Source organism: Anomaloglossus baeobatrachus, chromosome 4 (genome assembly GCF_048569485.1).
Source record: "Anomaloglossus baeobatrachus isolate aAnoBae1 chromosome 4, aAnoBae1.hap1, whole genome shotgun sequence".
NCBI classification, from domain to species: domain Eukaryota; kingdom Metazoa; phylum Chordata; class Amphibia; order Anura; family Aromobatidae; genus Anomaloglossus; species Anomaloglossus baeobatrachus.
The window spans coordinates 61,343,012-61,365,293 of NC_134356.1; the positions used below are offsets into that span (position 1 = coordinate 61,343,012).

The window sequence follows — 22,282 nt, forward strand, 5'->3', positions numbered from 1 at the left end:
CTGGGCTCCCATTTGCTGGGTCCAGGCTGTTCGGTGAACAACTGGATGAAATAATTAAGGAGGCTACTGGCGGGAAGAGTACTTCCTTGCCACAGACTAAAACCAGGAAACCTGTCCAGGGCAGGAACCAGTCGAGGTTTCGTTCCTCTAACTGGTCGTCCTCTAAGCCCTCGGCCTCGTCCACTAACTCAGCCAAGGACCAGAAGCCCACCTGGCACAAGAAGCTGCGTCCACAAAAGTCCGCAGGAGCAGCTGCCACCAAGGCAGCCTCCTCTTGACTATCTGGCCGAGCCAGCAACGTCCTTGGTCGGTGGCAGGCTCTCCTACTTTGGCGACGTGTGGTTTCATCACATCTCCGATCAGTGGGTGCGGGATATCATCTCCCACGGCTACAGGATAGAGTTCTCTTCCAGCCCGCCAAACAGATTTTTTCTGTCAACTCCCCCCTGCTCCAAGGCCGCCGCCTTCTCTCAGGCCGTGAAATCCTTGCAGGCCAACGGAGTAATTGTACCGGTTCCCGCCAGAGAACGGTTCAGAGGTTTCTACTCAAATCTCTTCCTGGTCCCCAAAAAAGACGGTTCCTTCCGGCCCATCCTGGATCTCAAGCTTCTCAACAAGCATGTTCAGGTGCGGCATTTTCGCATGGAGTCTCTGCGATCAGTCATTGCCTCAATGACCCAAGGAGATTTCCTGGCATCCATCGACATCAGAGATGCCTATCTGCATGTGCCAATTGCAGTTTCACACCAGCGTTGGCTACGTTTTGCAATCTGAGAGGAACATTTCCAATTCGTGGCTCTCCCCTTCGGGTTAGCCACGGCCCCTCGTGTATTCACCAAGGTCATGGCTGCAGTGCTTGCGGTTCTGCACCTCCAGGGGTTGGCAGTGATTCCTTACCTGGACGACCTTCTTGTCAAGGCTTCATCCAGTGCAGACTGTCAGCGGAGTGTCTCGCTCACTCTCGCCACTCTTGTTCAATTCGGGTGGCTTGTCAATCTGCCCAAGTCCACTCTGACCCCGACCCAAAAACTCACGTACCTAGGGATGCAATTCGAGACTCTGCCGGCACTTGTCAAACTGCCCTTAGTCAAACAGCAGTCCCTCCATCTGGCGGTGCGCTCTCTGTTGAGGCCCCACCGTCATTCCATCAGGCACCTCATGCAGGTGCTGGGTCAGATGGTGGCGTCAATGGGAGCGGTTCCCTTTGCCCAGTTCCATCTGCGTCCTCTGCAGCTGGACATTCTCCGCTGTTGGGACAAGCGGACTTCTTCATTGCACAGGTTGGTGGCTCTGTCGCCACAGACCAGGAGCTCTCTTTAGTGGTGGCTTCGGCCCCTCTCTCTGTCTCAGGGACGCTCCTTCCTGACCCCGTCCTGGGTGATCCTCACCACGGATGCCAGTCTATCCGGCTGGGGAGCAGTATTTCTCCACCACCGAGCACAGGGCACTTGGACTCCGTCCGAATCAGCCCTCTCGATCAATGTGCTGGAAATCAGAGCTGTGCTCTTAGCTCTCGTAGCCTTTCACCACCTGTTAGCGGGCAAGCACATTCGAGTCCAGTCAGACAACGCGACAGCAGTTGCCTACATCAATCACCAGGGTGGGACTCGCAGCCGCCTGGCAATGTTGGAGGTTCAACGCATCCTTCAGTGGACGGAGGACTCCAAGTCCACCATATCCGCAGTTCACATCCCAGGCGTAGAAAACTGGGAGGCAGATTATCTCAGCCGTCAAACCGTGGACAGCGGCGAGTGGGCTCTGCATCCGGCAGTGTTCCGGTCGATCTGCCGCAAGTGGGGCACTCCGGAAGTGGATCTAATGGCATCCCAGCACAACAACAAGGTCCCGGTTTACGTGGCTCGCTCCCACGATCCTCAGGCCTTTGCAGCGGACGCGCTGGTTCAGGATTGGTCCCAGTTCCGTCTGTCTTACGTGTTTCCCCCTCTAGCTCTCTTGCCCAGAGTCCTGCGCAAGATCAGAATGGAGGGCCGTCTGGTCATACTCATTGCTCCAGACTGGCCCAGGCGAGCCTGGTACCCAGACCTGCTCCGTCTGTCCGTAGAGGTGCCGTGGCATCTCCCAGACCGCCCAGACCTTCTCTCTCAAGGTCCGTTTTTCCGCCAGAATTCTGCGGCTCTCAGATTGACGGCGTGGCTCTTGAGTCCTGGATCTTGACGGCTTCCGGCATTCCTCCCGAAGTCATCTCCACTATGACTCGGGCTCGGAAGTCTTCCTCGGCCAAGATATATCACATGACCTGGAGAATTTTCCTGTCCTGGTGTCGTTCTTCCTGCCATGCTCCTTGGCCTTTTTCCTTGCCGACCATCCTGTCCTTTCTGCAGTCTGGTCTGCAGCTAGGACTATCCCTCAATTCCCTCAAGGGACAGGTCTCGGCTCTGTCAGTGTTGTTCCAGCGGCGTATCGCCCGGCTGGCTCAGGTGCGCACCTTCATGCAGGGCGCATCTCACATCATTCCGCCTTACCGGCGGCCTTTGGATCCCTGGGATCTTAATCTGGTCCTCACGGCCTTGCAGAAACCCCCTTTTGAGCCACTTAGGGAGGTTTCTTTGTCTCGTCTTTCACAGAAAGTGGTCTTTCTAGTGGCCATAACTTCCCTCAGGAGAGTCTCTGATTTGGCTGCGCTCTCTTCGGAGTCACCTTTTTTGGTTTTTCATCAAGACAAGGTGGTTCTCTGTTCGACTCCGGAATTTCTTCCTAAGGTGGTCTCTCCTTTCCACCTTAACCAGGATATTTCCCTGCCTTCCTTTTGTCCGGCTCCTGCTCATCGCTTTGAAAAAGCGTTGCATACTCTGGATCTGGTGCGGGCGCTCCGGATCTATGTGTCTCGCACCGCTGCTCTTAGGCGGTGCACCTCTCTTTTTGTGCTGACCCCTGGTCGGCGTAAGGGCCTCTCGGCTTCTAAGCCGACCCTAGCTCGTTGGATTAGGTCGGCCATTTCCGATGCCTACCAGTGTACTCAAGTGCCTCCCCCGCCGGGGATCAAGGCACACTCGACCAGAGCTGTCGGTGCCTCTTGGGCTTTCAGGCACCAGCCTACGGCTCAGCAGGTCTGTCAGGCTGTCACTTGGTCCAGTCTGCATACCTTTTCGAAGCACTACCAAGTGCATGCTCATGCTTCGGCAGATGCGAGCTTGGGCAGACGCATCCTTCAGGCGGCTGTCGCCCATTTGTGAAGTTAGGTTTCACCTACTTCTCAGTTTTCTGTTTATTCCCACCCATGGACTGCTTTGAGACGTCCCATGGTCTGGGTCTCCCATAAGGAACGATTAAGAAAAAGAGAATTTTGTTTACTTACCGTAAATTCTTTTTCTTATAGTTCCGACATGGGAGACCCAGCACCCTCCCTATTGCCTGTTGGCAGTTTTCTTGTTCCGTGTGTTTTCACCGGCTGTTGTTGTAGACAGAGGTTCCGGTTGTTCCGGGTTTTGCTCTATCTCTACTTGTGGGTGGATGTCCTCCTTCAGCTTTTGCACTAAACTGGCTATATTTGGTTATCCAGGGGGTGTATATGCTAGGAGGGAGGAGCTACACTTTTGGTGTAGTACTTTGTGTGTCCTCCGGAGGCAGAAGCTATACACCCATGGTCTGGGTCTCCCATGTCGGAACTATAAGAAAAAGAATTTACGGTAAGTAAACAAAATTCTCTTTTTTGTTTACTTACCGTAAATTCTTTTTCCTATAGTTCCGTATTGGGAAACCCAGCACCCTCCCTGTTGCCTGTTGGCAGTTTCTTGTTCCGCGTGTTATCACCGGCTGTTGTCGTGGACAGAGTCTCCGGTTGTTCCGGTTCTTGCTCTGTTTTTACTTGTGGGTGGCTATTCTCCTTCAGCTTTTGCACTAAACTGGCTGGGTCTGCTCACCAGGGGGTGTATAAGCTCAGAGGGAGGAGCTACACTTTTAAGTGTAGTACTTTGTGTGTCCTCCGGAGGCAGAAGCTAAACACCCATGGTCTGGGTCTCCCAATACGAAACTATAAGAAAAAGAATTTACGGTAAGTAACAAAATTCTCTTTTTTGAAGTAGGGCTTATATTTAGAGCATATGCTTAAAAAATCACGGTAGGTCTTATTTTTATATAAATGTACTCCCATATAGTGTGACACAGTGGTTTGTTTTTGTTTGTGGTGGGTTTTTTTGTTTTTTTTATCCCAGTTTTTTGTGTACATTCACTCCCCTCAACATCTACATTTTGACAAGAACAAGGAATTCTGGAAATTACATGATGGATAGACATGTGAATGATATGCAAAGATGGAATAAAGGACACATTTTCAAAACCTCTCAATTTATTCAACATTATCCGCTGCTGGCAGCTCCCTTTGCAATTTGCGACCAATCACGTCTCAGATGTGCTCGATGGAAGACAAGTCCATTGCAGGCCACACCGTCTGTTCACATTGACACGTCACCTGGTGTTGTCATGTTGAAAAATGGCTTGTGGGACACTTTGGAGCAATAAATGTACCAAGTGGTTCCACGACTAAATAATCAGTGTAGCACCAAGCAGTTAGTGGTCCTGGAATAATAAGAGGGTCCAGCATCTGTACACCTTGCCACCCCACCCACACAATACAGGGCGTAGGGGCCCTTGTGATTGTGACATCCTCTCACAAGGGCGTCTTCATGGCATAACATATTATGTAATATATGTGTATAAGCTTCTGTCCTCTATACTTCAGGGAGTTGCTCTTTGTGGCATGAGGCCTTCAGCTTTCACCGTGTGTTATTGCTGTCTATGACCTATCTTTGGTTGTTGATTTGAAATATTTAAGACTCTCCCAACATTAGATGCTTTACGGCACCTTGTACTGCTCTTCCCTTATATCCTATACCTGCCTATGGCTACTCCACTCTTCAGCTGTTCCACTAATTTTATTTTGTTTTTTGTGGGCCTTGAACTCCAGTTAGTTTTTACCTTTGTGTGTCTACTAGTCATTGGCTTAATTTAGTTTTTGATTTTTGGTGGGGTAGGACCTACTGCTAGAGTTGAGCGAGTACTTAACTATTCATACTCTCTATACTCCTAATGAGTACTACAGTCTAATACTCTCGTATTCATTCCGAATAGCGTGTGCAATGCAAGTCAATGGGGAACAACGTAACGAGTAACCCAAATACCAGACTATTCGTGCAGAATTATTATTATTATTATTATTATTTATTATTACAGCGCCATTTATTCCATGGCGCTTTACAAGTGAAAGAGGGTATACGTACAACAATCATTAACAGTACAAAACAGACTGTATAGATAGGAGGAGAGAGGACCCTGCCCGCGAGGGCTCACAGTCTACTGGCAACGGGTGATGGAACGATAGGTGAGGACAGAGCTGGTTGTGCAGTGGTGTGCTGCTCTGAGGGCTATTGTAGGTTGTAGGCTTGTTGGAAGAGGTGGGTCTTGAGGTTCCTCTTGAAGCTTTCCATGGTAGGGGAGAGTCTGATGTGCCGAGGTAGAGCGTTCCAGAGTATGGGGGATGCACGGGAGAAATCTTGTACGCGATTGTGGGAAGAGGAGATAAGAGAGGAACAGAGAAGGAGATCTTATGAGGATCTGAGGTTGCGTGCAGGTAGGTACCGGGAGACTAGGTCACAGATGTAGGGAGGAGACAGGTTGTGCATGGCTTTGGAATTCAGGTTACTTGTTACTTTGCCAGTTTTCCCCAGTAACTTGCATTCCACACACTATTCGGAATGAATACGTGAGTATTTGACAGTACTCGTTAGGAGTATAGCGATTAAAAATAATAAGGTACTCGCTCAACTCTACCTACTGCCTGTCTAAGGGTATGTTCACGAATTGAAAAAGAAAACTGAGATTTGCAGATGCAATAATTTTGATTTTATTAGTTCAGTGGGAATTAATGGAAAAGACATCATCCAATGGACGTTTCGACTCTTTGGCCTTTGTCATTCTACAGTCTGAATAATACAAACAAAAATAAAAATCATTTACAATGTGTTACATGAAACATAGATTTGCATCACTTGGTACAATCAATAGAATAGTCAAAAACTACACATATGGGAATACAATACTAATTACAGTTAGAAAATGTAGTATAATTAGGAATGTCAGAGGAAAATTCATATATTCTATCATCAGTCATGTGGCACAAAGACAGATTAATAATGACCAAGGAGAGAAGGTGAAAAACACCCATAGAGAAAAGGGACTTAAATCACAAGAAAAATATGAAAAGGAGAAGTAATACATATTTGAGCCAATTAAGAAAAAATGAAAGCAAAGAGGGAAAAATAGCGAAGAAAGTAGAGATAAGTGTAGGGACACCCTCTAAAAGTGAACTCACCATGTGAGATAAAGATAATAGAATAATAGAGTCCTGTGAGCGAGCCTATGAAATAAGCGATATGCGATATCTGGTCTTTGTGTTCAATAGTACTACTGGTTACGGAAAAAGTACCTATGTTATATTAAAAAATATATCAATAGAAAATAGACTTCTGAGGACCGGTGACGGTTGAGCCAGGCTTCTCCCTTTTATATAAGGGTATGTTCACACTGTGGTGTCGCAACCTTACGCTGATTTTGGGTGTTAATTTCTCCCTCTAGCTCTCAGTGCGGAAGAAACAGAATCTGCCCTGGAAGCCACAAACTTCTTCACCGAGGATGTGACTCCCGAAGGTAAACTGACCGAAGGCAATGTGTATTGCTATTAAATATAAAAGATCGGAACTACCTGAGCAAGGCTCATTTCAAAACCATTTAATGGGGTCTTACTAAGTATATATGTTATCCTCTATTAGTAGGACAAGGACTAACTGATTGATCTCTGGGGATCTGGCTCCTAGGATCCCCACTGATAGAGAGAACGTGGTGAATGGAGCAGAGGTCGAGCAAGCGCAACACTGCTCCATTCATTCTTTCTGGTCCTTCCAGAGATAGCCGGAGTATTTTAAGTTTCTCCCTCACCCTATGACGGCTCCACGATATAAGGGTGCCGTCATGGGTTCGGAAAAACACATTACCGGTAAGTAATTACGTATTTTTCCGTCACCCTATGATGGCACCCTTATATCGTGGTGCCGTCATGGGTTCGGAAAAAACACATTACCGGTAAGTAATTACGTATTTTCCCATAGAGAATAAATGAAGCGGCCATGTGTTGCAGCACGGTGGTCATTCGGGTATCTCGGCGATACTTGCTAAAACTGATATAAGGAAAAGCAGAATAGTAGCTTCATATACAAGAATTTTCATATACTGATATTTTTTTATTTTATTTTACATGGACTTTTTTTTTTATTTTGAGGATTTGTTACTTGGTCAAAAATAGCTATAATATGCACTTCCTGCTGCTCCACTGAGTTTTCCAAATTTGTTTTTTTTTTTGTTTTATTTTTAACTCTGCCATAGATCTTGTCCATATTAGTTGGTGCTAATTTTGATGGTCTTTACAAAGGGGTAGCGCTCACAGAATAGTAGCCCAGGTATTCAAAATTTGGGTTTATGAAAATTGTTTCAAGCCAAGTGACTGATTCTTATGTTTTCTTATGCCCTGATTCTAAAAATATTCATCAGAAAACCCAAGGTTCTGAACTGAAGCATTTCAGCATGTTCTCCACAATGGAACTTGCATTTTGGATCTTGGCTACCTAGAAATTTCTTCACGACTTCTTTAAAAGGTTTCCAAGCTCTTTTTTTTAACACCTTTCATTTTTGTTTTGAACAAGTCGCTCGTAATGAGTTTTCTAATATTCAGACCCACAAAAATGCCTTCCTTGAGTTTTGTTTCTGACAGTCCCTGAAACTTGGTACACAAGAACTTAAGTCTCTCCTTTCAGTAGTTTCCACAAACTGCTTAATCAGTCCAAGCTTAATGTGGAGCCCAGGTTGCGAAGATGTTCTCGTTGGACAACTTTTTTCGCTCCAGTGAGGAGTCCTATCCCGGCTTTCTCCCATTCACACAAAAAGCATGGGTACTTCGGGTATCCTCCTTGCTGCCCAAGGAGCAAAGAGAACTTTCAGATCACCACATAATGACCATCCGTGATCCTTTTATTGAGAATAAAGTCTTAATTTTCATGATTTTCCTTCAAGTGGACAGAATGCCCTATAGGCACTGAAGCATACTTGCTGCCATTGTGCAGTAGTGGCTTTCAGACTTTTTGGGATGATTCTATAAAGAGTCTACATTCGCTCACATTGTACTCAATGTTACATTTTTTCCATCTGCCTAGGAACATCCCCGCAATACACTAGAGCAGTCTTGAGAAAAGTATGGAAGTAATTACTTTTCTTTCCTTATGTACCATGAAACTCAGGTAGCAGGAGCTATCAGGTTCTTTTCCTTTTAGTCTAGAGCCTAAGGCTATGTGCCCACGGGACTATGTGCCCACGGGACTATGTGCCCACGGGACTATGTGCCCACGGATTTTGCCACGGAAAACCTGCTGATTTTATCTGGATTTTCTAGATAAATCTGCAGGTTTTAGCAAGTACAGACACTCCCCATGTTATCCTATGGGACATGGGGAGTGTCTGTGTCCATGTTTCGGTATGTGAGGCTGCAGAACATGCTGCAGATGTCCCGCAACTGCACGTAACTGCATGTCAATTATTCCTGCAGAATTACCTGCGGAAATCCCGCCTTTCCACTATGGAGATAGAGGCCGGGACTCCCGCAGGCAAGTCGCACGAATGTTTGCAGGTTCACCGCAGCTATTTGGCTGGAATCCCACAGCAATGAGTAGCTGCTGATTTCGGGGAGCTGCTGCAGGAAACCTGCGGCTATAGCCACGGGTACATAGCCTAAAAGTTCTGAGAATGTTAAGGAAGGTCCAAGTCTCTGACTAAACGATTGAATTCGAGCTCTAAAAAAGGGGAAAAAAAAAAAGCTGTGGCTCTTTTGACCAATCTAATGACGCCAAAATCATCCACCAAATGGTACGTAAAGATGTCAAAGGATGGTGCTAGCCTAAAGACACCCCATAGAATTCTGTGAGCAATGCCCCGTTGGCAAAGACCATAAAATTTAGCACTAAATGAAAAGGCCAAAATCTCTTGAATGGAACCTCCTGGTGGATTGCAAAAAAAAATGTGAGTACTTTGGGGATAAAATAGGAGAATCATCGGGCCACATCTGACCTGGTGACAGATCCTCATCAAAGGGAACCTGTCAGGTTGAAAATGTCTGATCTGCAGAATGTAATAGATCAGGAGGAGCTGATCAAATTAATATACATTTTTTGTTCGAGCCTTTTCAGTAAACCTTGCATTTTATTCATTGACATCCATGCTGTTTGTCGGCGTGAGTCCAGTGGGCGGTCCTACTCAGTGATTGACAGTCTTCCCTATATAACTGTGCAGCAGAGAAAGCTGTCACACTGATTGGATCACCCATTAGACTCATGTAAAGGGTTAATCTGCAGGTTAATAGTGTTATAATGCTGGAAGAGCGGCTTCCAGGAGAAAAGGAACTTTTTCTCCCTGGAGCCACCAGCTTACAGTCATATATCGGCTGAGAGGAGCTCAGAAAAAGACATGAGTTAATAATTCCTTTAAATTGTTGAAGTATGGAGAAATCCCACCATGTGTTGTGTGAAGCGCACGCTTAGACCAGGTCTTCCTCCTTTCTCAGATATAGTGCTTTACCTTCTTCTGATTCCCACCTTTTCTCCACTGTCCCACCATCTATCCCATATTCCCGCCACCCTCAACTTTTTCCCCTCTTTTTCTGACTGCAGTATCTCCCTATCTCTCCGAACTGGATCTTATTCTCCAGAGTGAGTTCCCAGGTTAGTTTTTTTACTTTGCGCTCTCATCGAGCCCTCTGATATGCAATGAACCATTCTAGCACCAGGCAGGCTCTACATTACTTAGTTGGTGTCTCTCGGGCCATTGTGCAGGGTTGGTTTCTATGTTATATGCAGAGTAGGATGCATATTTTATTGGCTCTAGTCTTTAGGATTAACACTAGAAGTCCCAGGAATTTCGAGCTCCATAGGGTTCCAATGTCAAATGACCCCTCTCTGGGACTTCTAGTGTTAAAGGGGATTTTACAGAATTTGAGAAAAAGGTCTCCTCTGCTCCTTGAGCGACCATTACCCATGAGATTTATTGTACTTCAGCCCTGGTTCACTTAAAGAGCTGAACTCATATACTATATACTAAGACAGCCCTGCTTCTGGAAAATGCACCGTTTTATCCAATCCTTCACAACCCCCATGTACATACTAATATGGTGGTGCTAGCCATTTTGGAGGCAGCTTAAATATTCATGTGATAAAGCGTGAACGTTTTTGTACATTCGGTTGAAAAAAAAAATATGACTTTCTAAACCAGAAAAAGAGGAAGATCATAACAGTACAATATCCATACCTCTTATGGGTGGGCTGTAGGATTATTTCCAGTTTTTATAACAATCTTGTTTTATTTCCAGACTCTGATGGGCAGGGAAACGGATCTGCAGCCGAGAACAGCGAACCACAAGATAAAATAGGTATTTTTACATTTTCTATATTACAAGACTACAATAATTAATCTCAATTTCTCGTATGTACCTAAAATATCCCTCGTTTTTCTATATACAGCTATAATGCATACCTGTGTACGTCCATGGATGTATACTTTATGGTCTAAGGCTACTGTCATGGTGTGGTAGGGGATAACGGGACTGGGGCTCCTAAACTGGCCCTCAGGCTAGGAGGTCCTTAGCTGTCCCTGATCCCAGAAATACGTCTGGTGACAATGTCTGGGCCGCCTTCCTACCCCTGCTCCTGACCAGCCCTGATCTAGTAGCCTCACTCCCTCCCTACCCCATGAACAGGAGCATGTAAACATACCAACAGTGATAGACAAACGGTAAACCAAAACTCACTGTAATCAGACAAGTGATAAGGAGGAAAACTAAAGCAGGGAGGAAATAACCAAACGACAGGAGGAATTCCACTGTACACCAAGCGACACGCAGTAAATTACCAGACTGAAAAACTGCAGATTGACTGGTGTAGCAGAAAGCTATAGTCTGCATAGGAGGACAAATCCCTCCATCTTAAAAAGGCCAGGAGTGACTGTGATAGGTCTCCCTTAACATGTGATCAAAAAGGTAACCAGCAGGCTAGCAGAAATTAACTCTTGTTAGTCCGATCACTAATGAACACACAGCTGGTCGACGCCTGAGTCTGCCTGTGCAACTCGGAAGCACCAGAGAAAGTATAGTGAGGAGTGTCAGTCTATGGTCTGAACAGCATCTGATGCCATCATGACACTCGGCAAGTCTACGGCACATAACCGTGTGACAGCTATGATCCTCTTTCTCCCTTGCTCAACTCTTTCCTCCCTCATATGAATATTTTTTTAGTTGTGAAGCCCCTATTGCATATCGATGTAATGATGAAGGCACGAATACCATGCCGACTGTAATTGAAGTGGTTGTTTACTACTCAATCACTATATTTCCACCAAATAAAAAAACAGTTATACTTGCCTCCATTATCAGCTTTGTTCCACTAGTGTTTGTACTGCCTCTTAAGGGGCTCCTAGAACAGTGTCATTAGCAACCTTTTCACTCTCCCCACCCTTGGACAAATCAGACATCCAGAGGAAGGGGGCGAGTAGCTGCAGCTATTTCTCTTTCACTCCTATTTCTTGAAAAAGTAATTATGCCTTTCTTCCTTTTTGGATGATGGATTGAACAGTCTACGTACATGAGATATTCAGAGCGTTGACTAGTTTTGTATAACTGAATCTTACTTTACTCTTCTCTACAACTTTATCCCTGACCTGTCTAGTGTGTTCCTTGGTTTTCATTATGCAGTTTGATTTCTAATGTTCTCAAACAAACCTCTGAGGCCTTCACAGAACATTTTGTAGTTATACTGAGCATAAATTACACACAGGTCGACTCGATTTACTAATTAGGTGACATTTGGAGGCTATTGATCACTAAGGCTTTATTTAGGGGTATAGGACTACAGTGGGCTGAATACAAATGCACATCACAATTTTCACATTTAGGTTTTTAAAATATTTAGAAAACCCAGGTTTCTCTATCGCTTCACTGGGGGACACCCAAAACCATGGAGTGTATGCAGATGACAATGGGAAAGTTAACCTTCCTCAGTAGGATACACCTACCAACTGACACAAAACTAATCAGTTTTACATTAGTGTCAGTAGGAGGCAGATACAGGGCTGCACTCAACCCCTTTTTAATCCCTTTTTTTTTCCCCTAGATTCAGTTTGTGATGGGAAACAGAGTGGAAATGCCACTCTGTCACCCCACTTAGAGCCCAAGAACATAATGCTGAGATTGTTACACTGTATCCTCTCTGGTCTGCCAGGCAGGACTCTTATCCCCTAACACTTTTTCAGCTTGTTTGAGCATCAAGGCAGAAGGTCCTTGCCAACTTTCTCTGGCCTGCTTGCTCCAAACAGCTAAACGCGTGTCAGGAAACAGAAGATACCCCTCCAGTGTCTGGCACAGGAAGAATTTCAGGATACTCTTCTGGATTCAGGAATAAAACATGTAAAAAAAAATATATAAATCTGTGCTAGAACGAAGTTTGTTTTACTAGACCAAAAAAGGATTTTTTTTTTTAAATGTTTAAAGGGTAATACACGATATTTCAAAACAAAATTTAAAACAAAAGCAATGCACAGTATACTATATTAAAATACTAAGCGAAATTTCTAATTTAAAATATGAGTGGAGCCCCGGCCGGTGGCTGCCACATATAGTCCAGTTTTTAAAAATTAATTTCCGTGTGTAGCCCCGGGGCAGAGCTGCAGCCGAGCTGGGATCTGCAGGAGGGGACCCAGGAACAGTGAGGAGGGTCTGCAGGAAGGGGACCCTGGCACAGTGACCAGAGGAGCTACAGGGGGGACCCTGGCACAGTGACCAGAGGAGCTACAGGGGGGACCCTGGCTCTGTGAGGACCAGCTGCAGGCATGTGGGCAGTGGAGTGTGAGCTCTTGTGACCACACATCATGGCTGTGAGGAGGGGGCTCCTGGCAGGGCAGAGCCTGGCTCTTCTCCTGGTGCTGGGGGAAGTGTGTGGCTCTGGCAGGTTCTCCTTTCCTCTGAAGATCTCCCCAGCACTGGTCAGCCAGCCCATACCAGTGTCTCCTGCCTCTCCTAAGGACATAGTGGGGCTCTCCCTGGCATCAGACCCCAGCGGCAAGATCAACTTCATGGCCATGGTGGACAATCTGGAGGGGGACTCTGGCAGGGGGTACTACCTGGAGATGATGATCGGAACCCCCCCACAGAAGCTAAATATATTGGTGGATACAGGCAGCAGTAATTTTGCAGTGGCCGGAGCTCCGAACCCGGATATTTCTGCATATTACCACTTGGACTGGTCCAGTACATATCAGTCTTTGGGAATTGACGTCACGGTCCGTTACACTCAGGGAAGTTGGACCGGTGTACTGGGGAAAGATGTCATTACAATTCCCAATGGATTAAATGCCACCTTTGTAGTGAACATTGCCTCGATCTTGGAGTTGGAGAGCTTCTTTATGCCTCAAATCAACTGGCACGGGATTCTAGGACTAGCGTACAGGACCTTGGCCAAGCCTTCCAGCTCTATAGAAACATTCTATGACTCCCTGGTAGAACAGCAGAAGATTCCGAATATCTTCTCCATGCAGATGTGTGGAGCCGGCCTGCCCACCACCGGCGAGGGCAGCAATGGTGGCAGCCTGGTTATGGGTGGTATTGAGCGAGTCTGTACACCGGTGAGATCTGGTACACGCCGATCACTGAGGAGTGGTACTACCAAGTGGAGGTTCTCAAGTTTGAAGTTGGAGGCTTCAACTTAAACCTGGATTGTACAGAGTATAATTCGGATAAAGCCATCGTGGACAGTGGGACGACGCTCCTGCGACTGCCGGACAAAGTGTTCAATGCTGTGGTGGAGGGGATTATTCAGATGTTATTGAAATTCTCAATCAAAGACTAGTTCTGGACGGGGTTACACCTCGCCTGCTGGGAGAAGACGGAGGAGCCATGGGCGTACTTTCTGGACATATCTATCTATGTGCGGGATATGAACTTCAGCTGCTCCTTCCGTCTCACCATAAAACCTCAGTTATACATCCAGTCTGTATTGACTTTACGTGAGAATCTGAACTGTTTCCGTTTCGGCATCTCCCCGTCCTCCAACGCTCTGGTCATCGGCGCCACCGTCATGGAGGGGTTTTATGTTCTCTTCGACAGAGAAGAGAGGAGGGTCGGATTTGCTGTCAGTAGATGCGCAGAAGTGAAGGGTGTGATGGTGTCGGAGATTGCCGGCCCGTTCAGTACGGTGGATGTAGCCAGTAACTGCATCGCCAGGAACCCCCTCAGGGAGCCGATCATGTGGATCATCTCGTACGCTCTCATGACCTTCTGCGGCATCATTCTGCTGGTCCTTGTGGTTCTGCTGCTCCTTCCCAACAGACGTAACAGCCATGACCCCGAGGTGGTCAATGATGAATCCTCTTTGGTGCGTCACCGTTGGAAATAATTATGGGGTGGCGTTTTATCCCCCCCGGTTGTATGGACCTGTCCATAATTCCCACCATTCATCACTTGCTGCTGGGAACTGTTGGTTTACGAACCCGTCACTACCAAAGCCGTTAGTGAGACTCGACACTGACTTCATAACTTGATGCTTTCCTTTCCTTTTGAAAGTCCAAAGTACGTCTTAATAGTACTACACTACTCTGAGGCACTGTTCTTCATTTATCCTTTATTACTCCTCCCCCCCCCCCTTCTCATGCCGTAACCACTCTTAGCGAAACTTTCACATTGGACCTGATGTCTCATCTGACAGCCTCATGTTACAGAGCAGGATTTACCGAGTAGTTTGATATATAGTTTTGTGGGAAAATATTCTGTAGAATTTGTAATTTTATTCATTTAAATAGGTGCTTTCTAGGAGTCCAGTGGGCGGTCCTACCCAGTGAAAGCTCCACCTACTGGACTCTTAAGCATACATAATGTGTTTTAATGGAATAAATGTTTTACTGAATCTCTTCCCATCAATATATATCAATTCGCTCAGCTCCTCCAGCTCTATAACATGCTGGAGGCGGATTGGCAATAATAGAGGTTCCCTTTTAAAATATTTTTTTCACTAATGAGTTGTTTTGTTTTTTTTTTTTTGTTTTTTCTACAGATTTTTCTTTGTCGCTCCATTGGGAGACCCAGACAATTGGGTGTATAGCTTCTGCCTCTGGAGGCCACACAAAGTATTACACTTTAAAAAGTGTAACCCCTCCCCTCTGCCTATACACCCTCCCGTGGACCACGGGCTCCTCAGTTTTATGCTTTGTGTGGAAGGAGGCACACATCCACTCATGCATTCTCATACATAGTTATGTCGGATGGAAGAAAAGAGGACCCCGATGGGGCCCCCGGCATGTTCCCTTCTCACCCCACTATGTCGGCGGTGTTGTTAAGGTTGAGGTACCCATTGCGGGTACGGAGGCTGGAGCCACATGCCGTCTCCTTCACCATCCCTTATGCGGCTCTGGGAGAAGTAGGATCCTGAGCGGTCATCCATTTGCTGGGACCGTGCTCCATCCGCAGCCCCTGGTGGAACCTGTCGGACCGGAGCCTCTTCAACCCCAGGGACCGGGCCCTGCAACTTGAAGGTACTCTGTGTCCCCATGGGGGGACTGTACAGGGAGCGCACCTTCTTCCCGGAAGCCGCGGTAGTTGTAAAACTGAGGAGCCCGGCGGACTTCCGCGCCGACCGTGCCTGCTTGTCGGGCGCGGCCTCAAATTTAGTCCCCGGCTTCGCCGCGGCCTAGTCGCGAAAATCCTGCCCCCGGGCCTGCCTGTCAGGGGTAAGGGCGGGATTACCGACATGACGTCGGATGTGAGGGCTGGAGCATCCTGCATGTCTCCCTCCCCCCTCATTGACCACTGTGGGGACCCCAGATTCCCGCTCTTTGCTGGCGCCGCCCTCGGCCCCACTCCTCCCCTGAGAGCTCCGGCGGCCATTTTTTTGGCATTCTGCCGGTGGATGCTTCTCAGTGACACAGCTCTGCAGCTCTGGGGGATCCACGACAGGGAATCTGGAGGACACACTCCGCTCGTTAGCGGTCGGTAAGCCACACCAGTCACCCGGTGCTGGTCCCCCTAGGGTGCCGGAATAGATACATACATACATACATACGTACATACGTACATACGTACATACATACATACGTACGTACATACATACATACATACGTACGTACGTATGTATGTATGTATGTATGTATGTATGTATCTATTCCGGCACCCTAGGGGGACCAGCACCGGGTATATATATATATCTGTTCGGTCAGGCTGTATACCCTTTTCCCATATACCCTCAGTGGTCACTCTCCTAGGAGACAACAGCATGTCGTCCACAAGGAGCAAAGCTACTAAGGCACAGGTTTTTTTCGCGGCCTGTACCTCTTGTGGGGCTATGTTGCCTGCGGGTTCCACCTACCCTCACTGTGAGCAATGCTCGACTCCTGCCACGCTTGCTCAGCCGGAGCCTCAGGCACTTGTGGGCCCCTCGGCTCATGTAGATCCCCCTGCTCCCCCTGAGCAGGCTGCAGGGACAGAGTCACCGGTGTTGGCCTCTTTCGCTGAGAAACTCTCTGTCACTTTCGCAATCTATTGCACAGTCTATGGACAAATGGTCATCTAAGCTCCTTGAGGCATTGCAGTCCAGACCGGGCCCTTCACAGGCCCCGGCCCCGGTTAGCTTGTCTCCTCCAGGCCCCTCTCGGTCCGCGCCACAGCGCGCTCCCAGGTTAGCCCCTAGGTCTCAGGCGGAGGACTCCTGCCCGACCTCCTCACGCTGCTCGGGATCCCAGCTTGAGGACTCTCAGGAAGACGAGGTGGACGTGGGAGCTCAGGGCTCTGACCCTGACTTCGCCCTTAACCTTGATACACCTGAGGGGGACGCCTTAGTAAATGATCTTATCTCGTCCATCAACCAGGTGTTGGATCTCTCACCCCCGCCTCCTCCTGTAGAAGAGTCGGCTTCTCAGCAGGAGAAACACCAATTTCGGTTCCCCAAACGTACGCGCAATACGTTTTTTGATCACTCTAACTTCAGGGATGCTGTCCAGAAGCCCAGAGCGGTCCCGGACAAGCGCTTTGCTAAAAGGCACACTGACACGCGTTATCCCTTTCCATCTGAAGTCGTTAAGGGCTGGGCACACTCTCCCAAGGTGGATCCTCCAGTCTCCAGATTGGCTGCTAGGTCCGTTGTGTCTGTTGCCGATGGCTCGTCCCTGAAGGATGCCACTGACAGACAGACAGAGCTCTTGGTGAAGTCCATTTATGAGGCCACAGGTGCATCTTTTGCCCCGGCCTTTGCGGCTGTGTGGGCTCTCCAAGCAATCTCGGCTTGTCGGACTGAGATTAATGCTGTCACACGGAATTCTGCTCCGCATGTTTCTTCTTTGACCTCTCAGGCATCAGCCTTTTCGTCCTACGCCATGAACGCCGTCCTGGACTCCACTAGCCGTACGGCTGTAGCATCTGCTAACTCCGTGGCAGTCCACAGGGCCATGTGGCTGCACGAATGGAAAGCAGACTCTGCTTCCAAAAGGTTCTTAACTGGTTTGCCTTTTTCTGGCGACCGTTTATTTGGCGAACGATTGGATGAGATTATTAAGGAATCCAAGGGAAAGGACTCCTCCTTACCCCAGTCCAAACCTAAGAGACCTCAGCAGAGAAAAATCCAATCGAGGTTTCGGTCCTTTCGTCCCTCCGCCAAGCCCCAATCCTCTTCCTCCAACAGGCCGGAGAAAGGCCAGAGGAACTCCTATGCGTGGCGGTCAAAGTCACGCCCCCAAAAGGCCGCAGGAGGCACTGCCTCCTAGACGGCCTCCTCATGACTCTCGGCCTCCCCTAGCCACATCCTCGGTCGGTGGCAGGCTCTCCCGCTTTGGCGACGCCTGGTGGCCACATGTTCAAGACCGATGGGTGAGAGACATTCTGTCTCATGGTTACAGGATAGAGTTCAGCTCCCGACCTACGGCTCGTTTCTTCAGAACCTCTCCGCCCCCCGCACAGGCCGACGCACTTTTTCAGGCAGTGGACGCTCTGAAGATGGAAGGAGTTGTGATTCCCGTTCCCCTTCAGGAACGTGGTCGCGGATTTTACTCCAACTTGTTCGTGGTGCCAAAAAAGGACGGGTCATTCCGTCCCGTTTTGGACCTCAAGCTACTCAACAGACATGTGAGAACCAGACGGTTTCGGATGGAATCTCTCCGCTCGGTCATCGCCTCGATGTCACAAGGAGACTTCCTAGCATCGATCGACATCAAGGATGCTTATCTCCATGTGCCGATCGCACCCGAACATGAACGTTTCCTGCGTTTCGCCATCGGAGACGAACACCTCCAGTTCGTGGCATTGCCTTTCGGCCTGGCGACAGCCCCACGGGTTTTCACCAAAGTCATGGCATCCGTCGTGGCGGTCCTGCACTCTCAGGGCCACTCGGTGATCCCCTACTTAGACGATCTCCTAGTCAGGGCCCCTTCTCGGTTGGTGTGTCAACAAAGCCTTACCGTCGCTCTGGCGACTCTCCAGCAGTTCGGGTGGATCATCAATTTCCCGAAGTCCAAGTTGACACCGACCCAATCACTGACTTACCTCGGGATGGAGTTTCATACCCAGCCAGCGTTAGTCAAGCTACCGCGGGACAAACAGCTTTCTCTGCAGGCGGGGGTGCAATCACTTCTTCGGAGTCAGTCACACCCCTTAAGGCGCCTCATGCACTTCCTGGGGAAGATGGTTGCAGCTATGGAGGCAGTGCCGTTCGCGCAATTCCATCTACGGCCACTCCAATGGGACATTCTTCGCAAATGGGACAAGAGTGCGGCTTCCCTCGACAAGAACATCTCTTTCCCTTGCAACCGAAACATCACTTCAGTGGTGGCTCCTACCCACATCTCTGTCTCGGGGAAAATCCTTCCTACCCCCAACCTGGGCCGTGGTCACTACGGACGCGAGCCTGTCAGGTTGGGGAGCGGTTTTTCTCCACCACAGGGCTCAAGGAACCTGGACTCCGATAGAATCGTCCCTTCAGATCAATATCCTGGAGATAAGGGCAGTATATCTAGCCCTATTTGCTTTCCATCGGTGGCTGGAGGGCAGGCAGATCCGAATACAGTCGGACAACGCCACTGCCGTCGCCTACATCAACCACCAAGGCGGCACTCGCAGTCGTCAAGCCTTCCAGGAAGTCCGGCGGATTCTGCAGTGGGTGGAAGACACAGGCTCCACCATCTCCGCAGTTCACATCCTGGGCGTAGAAAACTGGGAAGCAGATTTTCTCAGTCGTCAGGGCATGGACGCGGGGGAATGGTCTCTGCACCCAGACGTGTTTCGAGAGATCAGTCGCCGCTGGGGAACGCCGGACGTCGATCTCATGGCGTCACGGCACAACAACAAGGTCCCGGCCTTCATGGCACGGTCTCAGGATCACAGAGCTCTGGCAGCGGACGCTTTAGTCCAGGATTGGTCGCAGTTTCGACTGCCTTATGTGTTTCCCCCTCTGGCGATGCTGCCCAGAGTACTACGCAAGATCAGGTCCGACTGCCGTCGCGCCATTCTCGTCGCTCCAGACTGGCCGAGGCGGTCGTGGTATCCGGATCTGTCGCATATCACGGTGGGTCAACCGTGGGCACTTCCAGACCGCCCAGACTTGCTGTCACAAGGACCGTTTTTCCATCTGAATTCTGTGGCCCTCAACCTGACTGTGTGGCCATTGAGTCCTGGCTCCTAGCGTCTTCAGGGTTATCTCAGGATGTCATTGCTACCATGAGACAAGCCAGGAAGCCAACGTCCGCCAAGATCTATTACAGGTCTTGGCAAATCTTCCTATCCTGGTGCGCTGATAACTGTTTTCCTCCATGGCCGTTTGCCTTACCCACTTTTCTTTCATTCCTACTATCTGGAATGGACAAGGGTTTGTCCCTCGGCTCTCTCAAGGGCCAAGTATCGGCGCTCTGTGTTTTTTCAAAAGCGTCTAGCCAGGCTTCCGCAGGTCCGCACGTTCCTGCAGGGGGTCTGCCACATGGTCCCACCTTACAAACGTCCGTTGGAACCCTGGGATCTTAACAGGGTCCTGACTGCTCTTCAAAAACCACCTTTTGAGCCGCTGCGAGATGTGTCTCTCTCACGTCTTTCGCAGAAGGTGGCCTTCCTGGTGGCAGTCACATCACTTCGGAGAGTGTCTGAGCTTGCAGCGCTGTCATGCAAAGCCCCCTTCCTGGTTTTTCACCAGGATAAGGTGGTTCTGCTTCCTGTCCCGGAATTTCTCCCTAAGGTGGTATCCCCTTTTCATCTAAATCAGGATATCTCCTTGCCTTCCTTTTGCCCTAATCCAATTCACCAGTGTGAAAAGGATTTGCACTCTTTGGATCTAGTGAGAGCACTCCGGTTCTACGTGTCTCGCACGGCGCCCCTGCGCCGTTCAGACGCGCTCTTTGGCCTTGTCGCTGGCCAGCGTAAGGGCTCGCAGGCCTCCAGGTCAACCTTGGCTCGGTGGATCAAGGAACCGATTCTCGAGGCCTACCGTTCTTCCGGGCTTCCGCTCCCTTCAGGGCTGAAAGCCCATTCTACCAGAGCCGTAGGTGCGTCCTGGGCATTGCGGCACCGGGCGACGGCTCAGCAGGTGTGTCAGGCAGCTACATGGTCTAGTCTGCACACTTTCACGAAACACTATCAAGTGCATACCTATGCTTCGGCAGACGCCAGTCTAGGTAGGCGAGTCCGTCAGGCGGCGGTTGCCCACCTGTAAGAGGGAGCCGTTTTCGGCTCTTTTTATTGAGGTGTTCTTTTACCCACCCAGGGACTGCTTTTGGACGTCCCAATTGTCTGGGTCTCCCAATGGAGCGACAAAGAAAAAGGGAATTTTGTTTACTTACCATAAATTCCTTTTCTTCTAGCTCCTATTGGGAGACCCAGCACCCGCCCCTGTGCCCTTTGGGCTGGTTGTTCTTTTGTGTACACATGTTGTTGATGTTGAATTGTTCTTTTGGTTCATGGTCTTCAGTTCTCCGAACATCCTTCGGATTGAATTTACCCTAGACCAATTTATAAGTTTTCTCCTTCCTGCTTTTGCACCAAAACTGAGGAGCCCGTGGTCCACGGGAGGGTGTATAGGCAGAGGGGAGGGGTTACACTTTTTAAAGTGTAATACTTTGTGTGGCCTCCAGAGGCAGAAGCTATACACCCAATTGTCTGGGTCTCCCAATAGGAGCTAGAAGAAAAGGAATTTACGGTAAGTAAACAAAATTCCCTTTTTTGTTATACATTCCACATGGACCTGATACTTGTGGGTTTTTGTTTTTTTTTTCATTTTTTATCCGGTACAATTAAATCCCTATTATTCCTTGATATTTTTGATGTTAATCAGATCTGAAGGCAGTCTACAGTCTTAGTCAAAAAGTCAGCCTTTAAGTGATTTTTGCAAGAAGCCATCTTGGATTACAGTCAGCCTTAAAGGGGCAGATCGAACATGAGTTCATGACTCCTTCTGTAATACCTAATGGTTTGTCAGTCAAGAAGGCGGGGCTTAACATGTAAATTAGGGTGCCGTATTAATTGTAAAAGGATCATAGACTTTCAAAGAATGAAACCTCTCCTAACCTTAACTTGACCACCCGCGGCCTGTACGGACTCCAGACCCATCAGGATTGAGCTTTACTTCTATGATGAGAGTTGTAGTATAAACTAATGTAGCTGGTATGAATGAATTGTGCATCTGATGAGCAATAATCTGTGCTCTGATTCTTGGTTTTTGCTGCTCTCATACTCCGTTCTGATTTTTGGGGCTGTTCTTTTTTTTTTTTTTTCTCTTTTTTTCTTTCCAGGGTTACTTCTCCGTTCTGATTGATTTTTTTTTTTTTTTTCCTTTTTGCTATACTTCCTCGCAGCCATGAACAAATACATATATATTTTTAAAAAAGTTTCTTAATTGTTCAAATTTTGCTCTGATGTTTGTTTTTTTTATCACTGCAATTTCACACCGGGATGTCTACTTAATTGTTTGTATTTATAAAACTGTAAATGAGACTGAACACACAATTAAACCAAAAATTTATATCTAAAAAAAAAAAAATTTAATTTCCGCAAGTTTGCAATATAGGGGATTCAGAGTAGGGGTAATTGCCATTATAACTGTGTGTGTGTGTGTGTGTGTGTGTGTGTGTGTGTGTGTGTGTGTGTGTACATAATCAATCTCTCTCTCTCTCTCTCTCTCTCTCTCTCTCTCTCTCTCTCTCATAAAGCTAAGTGTGTGTGTGTGTG

The 22,282-nt window shown here is 48.1% G+C and overlaps 1 protein-coding gene and 1 pseudogene across 4 annotated transcripts in view; both read left to right on the forward strand.

Moving 5' to 3' along the window:
* The window catches only part of TBC1D9B (TBC1 domain family member 9B), a 188,980-nt gene that overhangs the window by 154,745 nt on the left and 11,953 nt on the right, over positions 1 to 22,282 (forward strand). For 2 of the 4 annotated variants that reach the window (XM_075344376.1, XM_075344377.1), the window contains exons 18-20: positions 6,592 to 6,663; positions 9,726 to 9,776; positions 10,421 to 10,480. In XM_075344376.1, the coding sequence (XP_075200491.1) occupies positions 6,592 to 6,663; positions 9,726 to 9,776; positions 10,421 to 10,480 (183 nt within the window). The remainder of the gene's footprint in view (positions 1 to 6,591; positions 6,664 to 9,725; positions 9,777 to 10,420; positions 10,481 to 22,282) is intronic. The other 2 variants (XM_075344379.1, XM_075344378.1) reach the window with 1 other exon arrangement.
* On the forward strand, positions 12,909 to 15,098 carry LOC142303191 (beta-secretase 2 pseudogene; annotated as a pseudogene).